Source organism: Nicotiana sylvestris, chromosome 2 (assembly GCF_000393655.2).
Source record: "Nicotiana sylvestris chromosome 2, ASM39365v2, whole genome shotgun sequence".
Classification (NCBI taxonomy): Eukaryota; Viridiplantae; Streptophyta; class Magnoliopsida; order Solanales; family Solanaceae; genus Nicotiana; species Nicotiana sylvestris.
Genome location: NC_091058.1, coordinates 103,649,331 through 103,666,285, shown reverse-complemented (window position 1 = coordinate 103,666,285; position 16,955 = coordinate 103,649,331). Strand labels below are relative to the sequence as shown.

Here is a 16,955-nt window from a genome sequence, read left to right as displayed (position 1 = left end):
AAAAATTGGAGAAAAGTTGAGAAAAGTTTTTAGGCCTAATTTTGGGATTTTGATCGAGGTTTTTGGTATCGGATTTGAGTGATTTTGGTATGGTTAGACTCGTGAGAAAATGGGTGTTCATAATTTGTAATTTTTACCCGATTCTGAGACATGGGCCCGGGGAAGATTTTTGGGCATTTTTCTATTTTCTTACCTTAACTTCGATTCCTTTAGCTAAATTCGTTGCTTGTAACTATATTTACATTATGAAATTTATTTCATTAGATTTGGACCACTCGGAGTTGGATACTCGTGGCAAGAGCATGATTTCGAATTAAATTTGAGCTGGTTCGAGGTAAGTGGCTTTCCTAACCTTGTGTGAGGGAACTCCCCTTAGGATTTTGGTACTGTTGTTATATGAGTGTCGTGTATGTGAAGTGACGAGTGCGTACACGTTCTAATTGTTGAAAAATCCCGTTTTTATTAATTAAATATCCATGTTTTCTTGTAATTGAGCAATAATCATACTTGAAGCCTCTTATTTAGTTTAGGAAAAGAATGCGTATGTGATTTAATTGTCTTACCTGCTTCAACTGCTTACTTGTACTCTGTGCAGCATGTTTAGAGTAGAATTTCCTGTTTAATTCTCGAATAGAACTGTAATTTTTTTCTCTTGAGACTGTTTTGTGTTTACGTTGGGACTACGGGAAGATTTCCCGGGAGATCCCCCTGCATGTTTATTTTGGGACTACGGATCGGTATTCCAGGAGATCCCCCTGCACTTTTACGTTTGGGACTACGGGACGACACCTGAGAGATTCTCCTGTGCTGGATATTTACTTTGGGACTACGGATTGGCATTCCGAGAGTTTTTCCTGCATATTTATGATTCGGGCTACGGGACGATATCTTGGGAGATCTCCTGTACATTTACGTTTGGGACTACGGGACGATATCTTGGGAGATCCCATGTTGCTATCTCTGTGTACTGAGTATATTCTGTTTGGGATTTTGCTCTTTATCGACTGTTAGTGTTTTTAATTATACTGTCACACTTCATACCAGTAGGTCCCTGACCTACCTCGTCATTACCCGACCGAGATTAGGCTTGGCATTTACTGAGTACCGTTGTGGTGTACTCATGCCCTTTTCTGCACATGTATTTCGTGTGCAGATCCAGGTTCTTCTGCTCAGCTGTTCTATCAGTGAGGCGGGCGACATCAAAGACTTTAAGGTATATCTACCGCGTCTGCAGACCTAGAAGTCCCTCTCTATTCTTCCCTTCAGCTTTAGAATCCTGTATTTTCTTTTGATTAGACATTCTGGAGTTAGAATACTATGTAGTATCTACAGCTTGTAATTTTATGAGATTCCGGGTTTTGGGAGTTGATTTGATTTTGAGAGTGAGTATTTGTATATGCCGAGCGGCATCTGTAACTCTTTTATTCTGTTTTATCCGCAGTTTTTTTGCTAGTTTCGTATTTCGTTTCCTTTTTCCGCAATTTGTTAGGCTTACCCAGTCGTAGAGACTAGGTGCCATCACGATAGTTCACGGAGGGCGAACTTGGGTCGTGACATTCTAGCTCTTAAAACAATTGTATATATATCCATCAAAAGTTTTTTCTTCCTCCAATATGGGACAATGTCCCTTTGCCAAGGAGGGAAACTCAAATATTTCATTTTCCCTCCATTTTTCAGTCACCCTCTTTAAGCTACACCAAGCTTAAAGCCAACATTTGATCCATTGATGTAAGAATGATTCTGGCAGCAGCGATCATCATACTATATCCGAGATAGAGGAATTTAAAACAGACAATCTAAACTCAAGCTATAACTAGAGGCGCTATCCCAAAATTATTAGTTGGACCGTATGATTTTATTTTTGCTTAGAAAGAATTGAAGTAAGATCTTCGTTAAAAAGGAAAGAACGAATACCTACTCACATATTTTTACTTTTTAATAATACAAATATTAAAAACTTTGAATTAAATTACTCAAATTTTAAGGTTCGTAAATAAAAAAAATTACAAAAAGATCCAACATAATATATTGTTAACATATAGGTAACATCTTATTAACTTTAACTAACCATTATCCATATAAATAATAATATTCCAACAAATATTTGGTATGAATCATAACCACGACATATTTGTAGTTCTCCAAATAGTTGATCGCCTTGTAGCAATCTGCTAGGATTTTGCGAATTACTTTACTACTTATAATAAGAGGGAATAGCAGAGAGCTCTCAGGCATGTTGCCTGCTTATGACGAGGGCAGTCTGGTCATTTGATGTGCTATTCTCTTTAAATTGTCTATTATGTCCTTATTTATTGTTAAACTATTCGGATCAGAAGTAGACTCAATAGGTCATTTTCTATCTAGACGGTGGCAATCACCGCTACCGAGTTTGAAGAATAATTTTCTCTCTCCTCAATTTTTGACGCATAGTTCTTCGCTGCTCTAGCTTCTTATACCAAAGTAAATCCTTTTGATTTGCTTTGTTTCCTCTCTGTTTTTCTTTGGGTTTTGCTACTTTCTTCTCTTTGATTTACGCACATTTTTCGCCAAAATTTAAATTTTGACTTCTACTGAGATTCTCAAAAAAGATTAATCGAATGTTACATTTGTTACTGAATTTCTTTAAATAACAGAGTGATTTGGTCATCTCCTTGCAACACTGGTAACGTCGTCATCCGCCAACTATACTTTTGCTTCGTCAATGTAATTGCATTCCGTCAATGTAATTGCATGGGTTTAAAAAGTTTTTCCCCAGCTATGTTGTGTCCATTACTTTGATATTGGCTCAGACTTATAAAATGGTAATATATTACAACACAATCAAAAAAAAATAAACGCCGAGAGAATGTTAGGCAAGAATAATATTTTAAGAAATTATACTTTCATTATTTTGGCATTCAAATTGCGATTAAGTATGATTCTGTACTTCTTTCAACGCTTTAGAGATGCTAATACAAAATTGTAATGAAGAAACAATATTTAAAAGTGTCAAAGGCATGTCCTAGATCATTCAGAATGTGTTCTTAGTTTAAAAAATTAATGTTCATTGTGTTAGCTTTAGAGATACTAATTATAAATTTACATACAATATTAATTTGCATATGTCGATACTCTTTGGATTTGTTACTTCTCGAAACTGAGAACTTGACAAGGTTTCGCCTTGGAATATGAATAAAGTTAGGGTTAAAGTTGGTTGTCATATGTCTAAGGATGCATTAATCCCTGTAGTATAAAACTTTTTATCTTGATAGCTTGCCCTCTGTAGTTTTCCTTCTTGAATGCCTTTCCACATCCTATAATGGAGACAATGACATAAATTTAAATTTTTCTTACTTGACGAACGATAGCAACTGAGACTAGAGTGGACCAATTGGACATGTCTGCTTACCCACTTCAATGTCATATTGTGGTTTATTTAATTGCATCCATACATACTTATGGTTATACAAACCTAATATGAACAAATCTTGTAGTTCTTATTTAGCTAAATTTATTATTTTTTTAATATATTCCAGAACCAGTTGATCATGAACTAAGCACTCTATTTGATGGTTCATTTTTATCTTGACTAAAACTTATTCTTCTTGTTATTGGTTTGGGTTTTGTTATGTATTCAGTTATATGTTTAACCTGCATCTATAGAGTTACTTAGTTATGTATACATAATTATTATTGTAGACACTGAAATTTTAACATATCAAGATAAATCCTAAATTCAATACGACTCTTCAAATATTTAGAGTCTATTAGGGTTACCTGATGATTACTCCACCCAAATCCTAATTCATGCCTATAAATAAGGCTACATATGTTCTTCAAAGACGATCTCAGCAGTTCCATAAACACTTGGAATATGCACAAAGAGATCAGATATAAGATCTCTGAAATTCCGTAAAACTTTTGGAATATTCATTAAGAGATCAAAGACATGTCAAATATTTTTTGCTCAAATTTCTAGCAACATTCAAGATCCAAACGGAAACATGCTTCTTGATCATCAAATACATCAAGGAGATGTATCATTCTAAGTTTGAGATGTACGTAACTAAGGCCCTCGAATTATGGATAATAAATTTGAGTGAAGAATCAAGGGATAAACAGAGTTGTAACCCACAATGTTTATCAATAAAATCCTTTTTTTTTCTTTATACTTGTTTGTGATTGCAGTTTTATTTTTTTGCGTATTTGTTGCAAATAAATTGGCAAGCCCAGTGGGATAATCTTTACCTCTCATCTCAACTTTTCAATTACCAAAATCCAAGAACATTGAAATGGCTTCAAAGAAAATCAACTCCGATTCAACTTCCACCAAGGCTGCTAACTCCGGGTTCTATGCTGATGTGGAAAGCATCATCGATGTTACCTTTGGAAGCTTTGGACCAGTTACGAGGAGCAAAGCGAGCTCTTTAGGACAACAAGCACCCCAAGTATCGTCTGCATCAACACCTGTTTTTGGATCTTCATCCTCAAAAGGAGCAAGAACTTTCACAAATGCACCTAAAGGAGGAAGTGATGTTGCTGAAAAGATCAAGAAAACTCTTGCTCTGCTTGACCTCTCCGGATCCAAGCACTCTATTATAAAGGAAGATGATGATGCTTCAAGTGATGGATCCTCCCTACTTACAGCACATAGTGTGAGCCAATCAAGGATCAATCTATGTGAAAATCCATGTTACTTTCTGTCATCCATGACAATCATGCAAGTCATGGTGACAAACACTTCATCTGTGGAGGAGCAGTTAGCAAACTTGACGGAAGCAATCGATGGCTTGACCAAATGCATGCAAAATCAAGAGGCTAGAATTGACAAGCTAACATGCAGGGTGGGAATCTTGATGGAAGAAGAATCCACCCATGCACCCGGCAAGCTCCCAGAAGTTCTAGAGAGTGACTCTCCACCAAGACAAGTAGCATCCACTAAGGATATCCCTATCTCATCTGAAGGGATGGTTCCAATCGATCAACTGAAGGAGTTCATTGAAGGAACCGTTAAGATAAAAGAAGTTGCTACCAAATCCTCCCTTACATAAGCAAAACCGTACACTACAAGGGTCAATATGTTGAAGATGTCTGTTGGCTATCAATCTCCAAAGTTTCAACAGTTTGATGGTAAAGGTAACCCAAAGCAACATGTGGCGCACTTCGTAAAGATGTGCAACAATTCTGGGACTTATGAAGATTACCTCATCAAGCAGTTAGTCCATTCACTAAAAGGAAATGCTTTTGACTAGTACACAAACCTCGAGGCTGGATATATCGATAGGTGGGATCAACTAGAGCAAGAGTTCCTCAATCGCTTTTATAGTACGAGACTTACTGTGAGTATGATAGAACTTACAAATACTCGTCAACGAAAGGGGGAACCAGTTATCGAATTTATCAATTGTTAGAGGAATGCAAACCTCAACTGCAAAGACAGGCTTAGTGAAGCTTCAGGTATAGAGATGTGCATCCAAGACATGCATTGGGGATTGCGCTACATCTTGCAAGGTATCAAGCCTGGCACATTTGAAGAACTTGCAACCCGTGCCCATGACATGGAATTGAGCATGGTCTCCACTGGAAATGAAAGACTTCCCATCTATGAACCTCGCAAAGGGAATGACAAGCAAGAAGTCAGGAATTGGGGCAAGTTCGTACCCAAGTCTGAAAGCGAAGAAGCTAAAATATCAACACATCACCTGTGAAGTTCACAACGAAGGTGAGCAAGAAGCAGAGTATGAAACCCACTTCTTTTCAAGATAAGCCAAGTGGAAAGTTGACTTTAAAAGAAATACAAAAGAAAGAGTACCCATTTCTGGATTCTGATGTGCCAGTTATTTTGGAAGAATTCCTTGAGTTAAATCTCATTGAGCTTCCAGAGATGAAGCGACCAAATGAAGCTAGGAAAACAAATGATCCAAATTACTGCAAATACCATCAACTTGTGAGCCACCCTCTGGAGAAGTGCTTTGTCTTCAAGGACAAAGTTATGAACTTAGCCCGTGAAAAGAAGATCGTGCTTGAAGATGAGAAAGCAAGCTCAAACCAAGTCCCTATCACCTTTGGCTCATTTAGTCCGGATGAATTATGCGGTATTAAAGAAAGTAAAGATGAAGAATTACTAGAGAGTGACAAAGCTGAAGTCAATCAACATGAGGATGATGAAGATTGGACATTGGTGACTCGTCGTAGGCGCCACAAAATGAGCCCACAAAAAGGATCAATGGAACAACCAACAAGGATAATAATGGTGAAAAGACCGAGGAGATGGAATCCAGTTAAGCACGTAAAGAAAGCAAAAGGGGAGGTGCACCACCCTCAAAAGCTATGACATCCAGTGACCTTGGAGGATTTCTTGCCATGTTGGTTCCGCATGAAGATTTCCCGTGATGGTATTGAAGCTTTTTGTTGCAATGTTGATAAAGGGGAAGAAAAGAGTGACAACCTACCATTAGCTCCATCTTCAGAAAAGCTCATCGAGTCTATTCCTCAAGAAGCTAATGCGTGCGATGAAAAGGTTACGTCCATAAACGATGATCTTCTACTAGGTGACACTCTTCACAATCGCCTATTATACCTGGTTGGCTATATGCGCGATGAAAGAATAAATCGAATTTTGGTTGATGGGGGATCCTCAGTGAACATTTTGCCAATTCGCATTGTAAAAGAACTTGGTATTCCCATGAGCGAACTCTCAGAAAGTCGTGTGATGATCCAAGGATTCAACCAAAGGGGGAAAAGATCCATAGGCGCGATCAGGCTGGAAATCACTATTGAAGATATGCAATCAAGTGCATGGCTGCATGTAATCGACGCGAAGACTTCATACAATGTCTTGCTTTTAAGGCCTTGAATACATGAGAATAAAGTGGTTCCATCTACCTACCATCAATATTTAAAATACTACGAGGGTGAAGTCGAGAAGAAGATAGTTGCTGATGATGAGCCATTTACTGAGGCAGAGTCACACTTTGCCGATGCAAAGTTCTACTTGAAGAACCACATTGTGAAGGAGATAAAAGTTGATGATGGCATGAAAAGAAAGAATGACGAGCCCACAACTAAAAGAGCTGAAGTGACTATTGGTAAAGCCAAAGCTATTACTGAGGAGGTACACACCAACGTGAATAAATCTCATAAAGGAGATATTGCGTATTATGGAAAGAAAGTAAGTCTCGCGCTCCAATATGTCCTTGAAAGGAAGAAAGACGAGGGCGAATCATCTAATCTCCAAACTCATACGCTAAAGGATTTAACTCTTCCGGTAAAGCGAATTGAGTTAGTAAAGTTGTCCTTGAAGCCGCTTGCAGGGTTTGTAGCCCAAAATCATTTGCAGAATTTGGCACTCCCTACAAAGCGAACATATGAAGGTTTTGACTCTAATGCTTACAAGCTATTTGCAAAAGGTGGATACAATCCCAATGAGCCGTCAAAGTTAGGAAAGCTCCCATCATAAGCTACAACGAGGCAACCATGTGAAGGTTTGGGATACAAGCAACCGTCACCAGTGCGCATCTCTATAAGAAGGGCGAGCATCAATTATATCACTGTAGAAGATGAATCGGCCGCTTCTAACAAGCCTTATGTCTTTGATCGAATTGGAAATTCACCTGTGAGGACCTCCATGTTTGAAAGATTGAGTCCATTAAAGAAGGGGAACAAGTTCCAGAGAAATTTTCAAAGCATAAGAAAACCCGCTTCGCCCAAAATCCAGAAGATCCCTAAGGATTTCCAAAGTTTGGTTCCTTCTAGAATGAGGCGATAAACAAAACTTGTGGTTTCATGTAAAGAAGTACTGAAGGTAAAGCCATATACTGTGGTACTAAGGAACGTGATGAAGATGAAGAAAGTGTGGGTTCTTCGTATCATGTTACTGTACAAGGCGAGAATGGTGTTCCATCTTCAATGGAGGATAATGCAGAATTGGAGGATGTTTCACCATGTTATCACACATCCTTCAACTATGGGGACCCTCAAGAAGATGAAGATGCGAAAGATGATCCACCTAAACTTGAAGAAGGAGTGAAGGCGACAGTTGATGCCTTAAAAGAAGTTAACCTTGGCACCGATGAAGAACCAAGACCCACCTACCTAAGTGCTTTATTAGAAGTTGATGAAGAGAGCACTTATATTGAGTTACTCAAGGAGTTCAGGGATGTCTTTGCTTGGAGTTTTAAAGAGATGCCTGGCTTGGACCCGAAAGTAGCATTCCATCACCTTGCAGTCAAAAATGGTGCTCGCTCTGTTAAACAAGCCCAACGACACTTTAGGCCGAACTTGGTTCCCTTGATTGAAACCGAAGTTAACACTCATCGAAGCTGGCTTTATTCGTGAAGTTAAATACCCAACATGGGTTTCAAGTATTGTCTCTGTAAGGAAGAAAAATGGACAGATTCGAGTGTGCGTTGACTTTAGGGATCTTAACAATGCGTGTCCGAAAGATGAGTTCCCGCTTCCCATTCCAGAATTGATGATCGATGTTATTACTAGGTACGAGGCAATGTCATTTATGGACGGTTCGTCAGGCTATAACCAAATTCGCATGGCGCCAAAAGATGAAGAGCTTACTGTATTCTGTACCCCGAAGGGTATTTATTACTACAATGTAATGCCTTTTGGTTTGAAGAACGCTGGTGCTACTTACCAAAGAGCTATGCAAAATATTCACCTTCTCCACAAAAATGTCAAATGCTATGTTGACGACTTGGTGGTAAAATCAAGAGAGAAGGGTGACCACTTAAAAGACTTGAGAATGGTGTTTGAGTTGCTTCGGAGGTACCAACTTAGGATGAATCCATTGAAATGTGTCTTTGGAGTTACTTCCAGAAAGTTCCTTGGTTTCATTGTTCGACATCGAGGGATTGAAATTGATCAAGCCAAAGTAGATGCAATCTTGAAGATGCCTGAGCCTTGGGATATTCACGAATTGAAAAGTCTGCAAGGAAAGTTAGCGTACCTTAGGAGATTCATCTCAGACCTAGCTGGGAGGTGCCAACCATTCAGTCGCCTTATGAAGAAAGGTTTCCATTTCAAATGGGACCAAACATGTACCAATGCCTTTGAGAGCATTAAATCCTACTTGATGAAGCCTCCAATTTTGGCAGCCCATAAACTTGGAAAGCCGTTGATACTATACATTTCAGCACAAGAAAGGTCTGTTGGAGCGTTGTTAGCCCAAGAAAATAGTGAAGGGAAAGAAAACTCCCTTTACTACTTGAGCAAGATGATGACACCAAACGAGTTGAATTATTCACCAATTCAAGCTCACGTTGTCCGTCTCGTTTCTAAGGCAAATCCCATCAAGTTTGTAATGTCAAAACTTGTTCTTAATGATCGACTAGCGAGGTGGTACCTCCAATTTCAACAATTCAAGATTTTGTACATCCCTCAAAAGGCTGTAAAAGGGAAAGCATTGGAAGACTTCTTGGCAGATCATCCGATACCTGATGACTGGGAGCTAACTGACGAACTACCTGATGAGGACGCAATGGTCATTGAAGTTCAGCCTCTATGGAAGATGTACTTTGATGGTGCTGCACATCGTAGAGGAGCTGGTGCTGGGGTGGTATTTATCACTTCTCAAGGTGAAGTTCTGCCTAACTCTTTTACGTTGATGCAACTCTGCTCTAACAACGTTACTAAGTATCAAGCACTAATACTTGGGCTTGAAATGGCTGTCGAAATGAAGCTGTTACAATTGCAAATCTTTGGTGACTCTTAGTTAGTGGTTAATCAGCTTCTAGGTAGTTACGAGGTCAAGAAGCCTAAGCTACGCCCATATCATGATTACGCTAAAAAATTAATTGGGTGGATCAGTGATGTGACTATTCAGCATGTGCCAAGGAAATAAAATAAGAAGGATGATGCTTTAGCTACCCTAGCTTCATCTTTAACTCTGCCAAATCACGCGCAAGTTACTGTCTACCAAAAATAGGTAGTATTACCGCCAAATGAGGCTGAAGGTGAAGAAAATAAACTCAAGCATCTTGTCGCTGTTTCTGAAATTTAGAAAGAAGAATGGCGACAACCTTATCGACTATTTATGCTATGGGATACTTCAAGAAAATCTGAGGAGAAGGACTGAAATTCGTCGTCGTGCACCTCACTTCCTTTACTACAAAGATACTCTATACAGAAGGTCATTCGATGGAGTACTCTTGCGATGCATAGGGGAAGAAGAAGCACTCCAAGCTTTGCAAGAGGCACATTCTGGGGTATGTGGGTCACACCAGTCTGGACCAAACCTCCACTTCCATATAAAAAAGATGGGATATTATTGGCAACCGATGGTAAAAGATTTAGGACACCCAGTGGGACGATCTCTACCTCTATCTCTTCAACGATGGTAAAAGATTTGAGTTTTTAACTTCTCTCTTGCTTCTTGTTATAACTTCCGGCATGCCCAGTGGGACGATCTCTACCTCTTATCTCTTCTTTTCCAAGTTCAAGAACAAGATCTAACAATTCAACCATGGAAGAACAACTTACAAATTTGACCAAAGCACTTGAGAAGTTGACCAAGTATACGGAGGATCGAGATACTCGCCTCGAAAAGTTAGCAAGTCAGATCGAGAGCTTAGCATTAGCAAAATCAATTCAAGCACCTGTGGAGCTTTCCAAAGATAAAGAAAAGGGAGAATCCTCTACGAGGCAAACGGTGGTGGTCAAAGAGATCCAAGTTTCTTTAGAAAGTCTAATTCATGTTGAACAATTGAAGGACTTCATCATAGGGACAATTAAAGATAAAATTGATCCTCCGATTAAATCTTCCCCCGCATATGCAAAGTCATACACGCAACGGATTGATAACTTGAAGATGCCTACTGGATATCAACCTCCAAAGCTTCAACAATTTGATGGAAAAGGAAATCCTAAGCAATATGTGGCACATTTTGCCGAGACATGCAACAACGCTGGAACTTATGGTGATCATCTTGTCAAACAGTTTGTTTGTTCTCTCAAAGGTAATGCATTTGATTGGTACACAGATCTCGAACCTGATTCTATCGATAGTTGGGAGCAGTTGGAGCAAGAGTTTCTCAATCGTTTATATAGCGTAAGACACATCGTAAGCATGATCAAACTTACAAACACTCATCAAGGAAAGTATGAGCCAGTTATTGACTTCATCAACCGCTGGCGGAGCTTAAGCCTCAACTACAAAGATCGCCTTAGCGAAACCTCTGGCATCGAAATGTGCATTCAAGACATGTATTGGATTCTTCGTTATATCTTACAAGGCATAAAGCCCAAAACATTTGAAGAACTAGCAACTCGTGCACATGATATGGAATTGAGTATAACTACAAACGGAGATCAAGGATTTCCTGGCTTTGAGCCTAATGATGAAATAGAAGCAAACGATGCTGAGAATGGGGGCAAGTATTCATCCGAATATGAAACTGAAAATTCCATGAATGTTGCAATGCTCCTTGACACAAGAGCCTAAAATGCAAGTCGTAATACTTCTTGATGCAAGAGCCTAAACTGCAAGTCGTAATGCTCCTTAACGCATGAGCCTAAACTGCAAGTTATAATGCTCCTTGATGCATGAGCCTAAACTGCAAGTCGTAATGCTCCTCAACGTACGAGCCTAAACTGCAAGTTATAATGCTCCTCAACGCACGAGCCTAAACTGCAAGTTATAATGTTTCTTGGCACATGAGTATATATTACATATCACGAAGCTCCCCAATTTTGAACTAAATCTTTAAGGTGTAAAGATCTTCAAATTTGAGAAAAGTCTTCAAGTTGTAAAGCTCTTCAAATTCGAGCAAAGTCTTTAAGTTTCTTCAAATTCAAGCAAAGACCCAAGTCGAAAGCTTTTCAAAGTTGAGCAAAGAGTTCTAGTTGCAAAGCTTTTTAAATTCAAGCCAAACTTCAAGATGTAAAGCTCTTCAAATTCGAAAAAAGTTTTCAACTTGTAAAACTCTCCTGATTATCTCCATCAAGATATAACTTCTTGTTATAACTTCTGGCACGCCTAAGTTCTGGCCAATCAAATGCAAGTGATTTGATTAATGGCAGAACTGGTCCCACTGGGTGTGCCAAAATTTGTAGACAATAAATTACGTCGAGAAAATAAGATCAAGACCGAAAATATCGCAACAATCGTAGTATTTTATTTCGAATATTTGAGTGTTACAATCTCTATGAATCCTCTGATTCTTCTTTTCAATAGTAAATAAATTCAAGGGCCTTTGAGCTTGATCTTGAATCTATGTTTGTTTCCACGAACAATGATCTTGAATTCAACTAGCACTAACTTTTATTTGAACTCGTACTCCTTTAATCTTGACTTGTTCTTCGTTCTTGAGCTTGAACTTGATTTTTTGAACTTGAACTTGATTGCTTGAAGCTTGAAACTTGTAGAGAAATTTGCGGCGTTTGATCCACGAGATCTCTCTTGCTTCTTGTTATAACTTCTGGTGTCTATTCTGGGTTATGAAGATCCCTATTTATAGTTGTGGAAGGGAGAAGTTGTGATAAGAACAAACTCTTTCTGACCAATCAAATTGAAGTGTGACATGGTCGCATTTGATTGGCCAGAACATGTCACTTGCACATGTGGCGCCATTTCATTATCCTTTTAATGTGACTTGGCATGCCTTGTCATTTTGACACGTGGCATGGTCCTATTGGCTCTTCCGCTTGACTTGGTGTGCCACGTCATTTGACACGTGGTACCAATCTGGGCCTCTAGGAAGATGACATCTTGGGCTTAATGAAGTGGGCTCATCACTTTAGCCCAATTAAATGGGCTAGCCCAATGGATTAAGACTTATTTATTTAATCCATTTATATTGGACTTATATAATTAATTTAATTATATTAGAAAATAATATATATTTGGACCAATATATCTTGAATTTAAAATATAGTCCAAATTATTTTATGAATTTAATTTTAATAAAATTTATATGCCTACAAATGCCCCCTACTTCAAGACTTGTTGTGTGAATTTAAAAGACTAGGCTTGTAGTAAAAGAACTTCGTACGTACATATGGTTATGAAAAACATCCCATGCAGCTTCTAGCAATGTCCATTTTCAATGCATTTGACTTGAATAATGGAATTAAGCAAAACCACGTTGATGTCATCATCATATCTTAGGATATCTTTTCCATAGTTCACTAGAAATACAACTAACATTGTCCTCTTTTCAATTTGCATATATGTAAGCAAATTCCACCGCTGTAACCTTTTCTTCTAGTTAAATTAGGGTATCAAATCCTTGTTGGACTCTAACAAACTTCAAATCCCACATCGCCGTTAAACTTCCAGTATCGTTTCACCGCTTCTATAAATAGTTGCATATGTTCCATTCAATCGTCATCAATCGCAGTATTTTGAAGCCATTTGAGTCTAGTTTTGTGGACTCGGAAGCATTGACGCGAAGGTAATTTCTTCTTCTTTTCTTGTGCTTTTCTTCTTTTGTCATTTTTTTGTAGGTCAAACAAGAAGCTACTTGTTTAATGAGATGATCCATGCGTGAAGAAGACCATCATAGGATGTGAGGGATGGGTACTCATCCTTGCCCGACTATCGGAGAGATTACTCTCAAAATGACCCGACTGGCGGAGAGATTACTCTCAAAATGACCTGACTATCGGAGAGATTACTCTCAAAACGACCCGCCTATTAGAGAGATTACTCTCAAAGCGACCCGACTATCAGAGAGATTACTCTCAAAACAACCCGACTATCGGAGAGATTACTCTCAAAACGACCCGACTATCGGAGAGATTACTCTCAAAATGACCCGACTATCAGAGAGGCCAACTTAAGGTGCAAAGGGACCCATATGTCCACCTTAAGATTGGAAAGTTATAGTTCCTTTTAAGGACAAACCCACGAAGAGGCCGACTTATGCTGCAAAGGGACTTATATGTCCACCTTAAGATTGGAAAGTTATAAAGCTTCAACTCGAAGATTTCACAGACTTGATGACGTCGACTTGAACACTTGGAAAACTTTGAAGATTCGGCGAACTTTGCGGACTTCAACTTGAAGACAGATAAACTTGAAGATTCAGCGGACTTTGATGTTTCAATCTAAAAAATTTGAGGGCTCAAATGCTTCCACTTGAAGACCGACGAGTTTGAGGACCTCAACTTGAAGACTTCAACTTGGAGACCCGGAGGACTTAGATATCTCAACTTGAAGGGTGGAGAACGTGAAGACTTCAACTTGAAGACCGACGAACTTGAAGATTTCAACTTGGACACTTCGAGGGCTTAAATGTTTCAGCTTCTCTTTTGCTTACATTATCCGACAAAATCTTAGTCGCATAATTTTCAGCTTTAAGCGCTTGAAACAAAAGATTCATATTTTGTCGTGGGAGAGACCAAATAATGAACCATTTGATTTCTCGAAAATTAGACTTCAATATCTAAAATATATCCAAAAATTAGAATCAAACACCTTCAAAAGCGCCCCAGATAATATTTTGAAACCAACTTTAGATTCCACCACGTTGAAAATTTCAGATTTGCGCAGTCTCACCAAAGAAATCATATCTTGGAGTAGAAATATCGAAATTGTAAACCGTTTAATTTCTTGAAAACTAGAGTTCAAAATCTAGAATATATCCAAAATTCTCAAGCAAAAATCTTCCGAATCGCCCCAGATAATATTTTGAAATAAACCTTATATTGCACCACGCTATCAATCCCAGATTTGTGCAGTCTTACTAAATAATTCATATCCCGGCGTAGAAATATCAAAATTGCAAACCATTTGATTTCAAGAAAACTAGACTTCAAGATCTAGAATATATCCAAAATTCTCAATCAAACAACTTTAGAATCGTCCCAGATAATATTTTGAAATCAACTTTATATTGCACCACGCTATCAATTTCAGATTTGCGCAGTCTCACCAAAAAATTCATATCTCGGTGTAGAAATATCGAAATTACAAACCGTTTAATTTCAAGAAAACTAGACTTAAGATCTAGAACATATCCAAAATTCTCAATCAAACAACTTTAGAATCGTCCCAAATAATATTTTGAAATCAACTTTATATTGCACCATGCTATCAATTCTAGATTTTCGCAGTTTCACCAAAAAAATTCATATCTTGGTATGGAAGCCTCGAGATCGAAAGATGTCTTACTTGCCATCAATTAAAATTTAAGAGCTATATTCTCAAAAATATCTTGAGTTCAAGTCTCACTGAATTTGAAACGTTGTGCCAAGCAATCTTTTCCTTATACTTGTATTTCCTTTTGACGCCTCTCTTCTCTTCCCTTTTTTTAAGGTAGAGGGCGGACTTGGAGACCAACAAACTTGAAGGTTTGGCAAACCAGAAGATATAGAGAATCCCTGAACTTCAATGTAAATACTTGACATCCTCCTAAAATCGGCCTATTGAAGATATTAATTTACCATGGAGGGTTGCCCTCTTTAGATCAAATGAGATCAAAGTTTAACAAGAGGATGGCATTTTAGCTTGATCTTACATTCATTCATACTAAATTTGAACGACAATTGGGGCAATATGTATCTTTTGAACTTATGCGACTGAACTTAAAATGAAACTCTAAGCTGCCTACGTACCTCAGTGAAGAGGATCAAGTCATACTGTAGTTCAGACTGGGTGATTTTTTTTATGTCCTAACTTTTGCCTAGGCCACCTCTTTCGAGATTTTCAACCTAGCGGACTCCATTTTTTTGGGCCGTACACAGTTTATACTCTTGCGGGCCAGGAGTGTAGGAACATATAGTTTAGGCTCGTGCGTCAAAGAGCATGGCAACTTGAAGGTTTAGCTTACAGTTTGAAGTTTCGCTCGAATTTGAAGAGCTTCATAACTTGAAGATTTAGCTCAAAGTTGAGATCTTGATGAAACTTGTCGAGGTTTGTCGAGGTGTAGGCTTGCTGAAACTTGAAGTCGAAACTTGAAGTACCCAACCCTCAAAACAGATAATCTTGAAACTTGTAGTTTTCGATTTACAGGAGGAAGAGATGAATGGCAGAACTGGTCCCACTGGGCATGCCAATTTGTTTGCAACGTGGAGAACGTGTGCAAGTGACATGTTCTGGCCAAACAAATGCGGTCATGTCACACTTCAATTTGATTGGTCGGAAAGAGTTTGTCTTTATCACAACTCCTCCTTTCCACAACTATAAATAGGGGTCTTCATAATCCAGAAAAGACACCAGAAGTTATAACAAGAAGCAAGAGAGAGCTCGTGGATCAAACGCCGCAAATTTCTTTACAAGTTTCAAGCTTCAAGCAATCAAGTTCAAGTTCAAGAAATCAAGTTCAAGCTCAAGAACGAAGAACAAGTCAAGATTCAAGGAGTACGAGTTCAAATAAAAGTTTGTGCTAGTTGAATTCAAGATCATCGTTCGTGGCAACAAATATAGATTCAAGATCAAGCTCAAAGGCCTTTGAATTTATTTACTACTGAAAAGAAGAATCAGACTCATTCATAGAGATTGTAACACTTAAATATTCGAATTAAAATACTACGATTGTTGTGATATTTTGGATCTTGATTTTATTTTCTCGGCGCAAATTTATTGTCTACAAATTCTGGCACGCCCAGTGGGACCAGTTTTGCCATCCATCTCTTCCTCCTGCAAATCGAAAACTACAAGTTTCAAGATTATCTGTTGTGATGGTCGGGTACTTTAAGTCTCGTCTTCAAGGTTCAGCAAGCCTATATCTCGACAAGAATTGAAGTAGGGGGCATTTGTAGACACTGAAATTTTAACAGATCAAGATAAATCCTAAATTCAGTACAACTCTTCAAATATTAGGAGTCTATTAGGGTTACCTAGTGGCTACTCAACTCAAATCCTAATTCATGCCTATAAATAAGGCTACATATGTTCTTCAAAGACGATCTCAGCAGTTCCATAAAGACTCGAAATATGCACAAAAAGATCAAATATAAGATCTTTGAAATTCCGTAAAACTTTTGAAATATTCATTAAGAGATAAAAGACATGTCAAATATGT

General features: G+C 38.3%; 2 protein-coding genes across 2 annotated transcripts; both read left to right on the top strand.

The window, feature by feature from the left end:
• Positions 1 to 6,355: 6,355 nt before the first annotated feature.
• Positions 6,356 to 9,703, top strand: LOC138885345 (uncharacterized). Its single transcript, XM_070166286.1, has 4 exons — positions 6,356 to 6,787; positions 6,893 to 7,416; positions 7,773 to 8,034; positions 8,285 to 9,703. The coding sequence occupies exons 1-4, from the start codon at positions 6,356 to 6,358 to the stop codon at positions 9,701 to 9,703; spliced, it is 2,637 nt and encodes an 878-aa protein (XP_070022387.1).
• A 750-nt stretch (positions 9,704 to 10,453) lies between these two features.
• Positions 10,454 to 11,431, top strand: LOC138885344 (uncharacterized). Its single transcript, XM_070166285.1, has one exon. The coding sequence runs from the start codon at positions 10,454 to 10,456 to the stop codon at positions 11,429 to 11,431; it is 978 nt and encodes a 325-aa protein (XP_070022386.1).
• Positions 11,432 to 16,955: the final 5,524 nt, after the last annotated feature.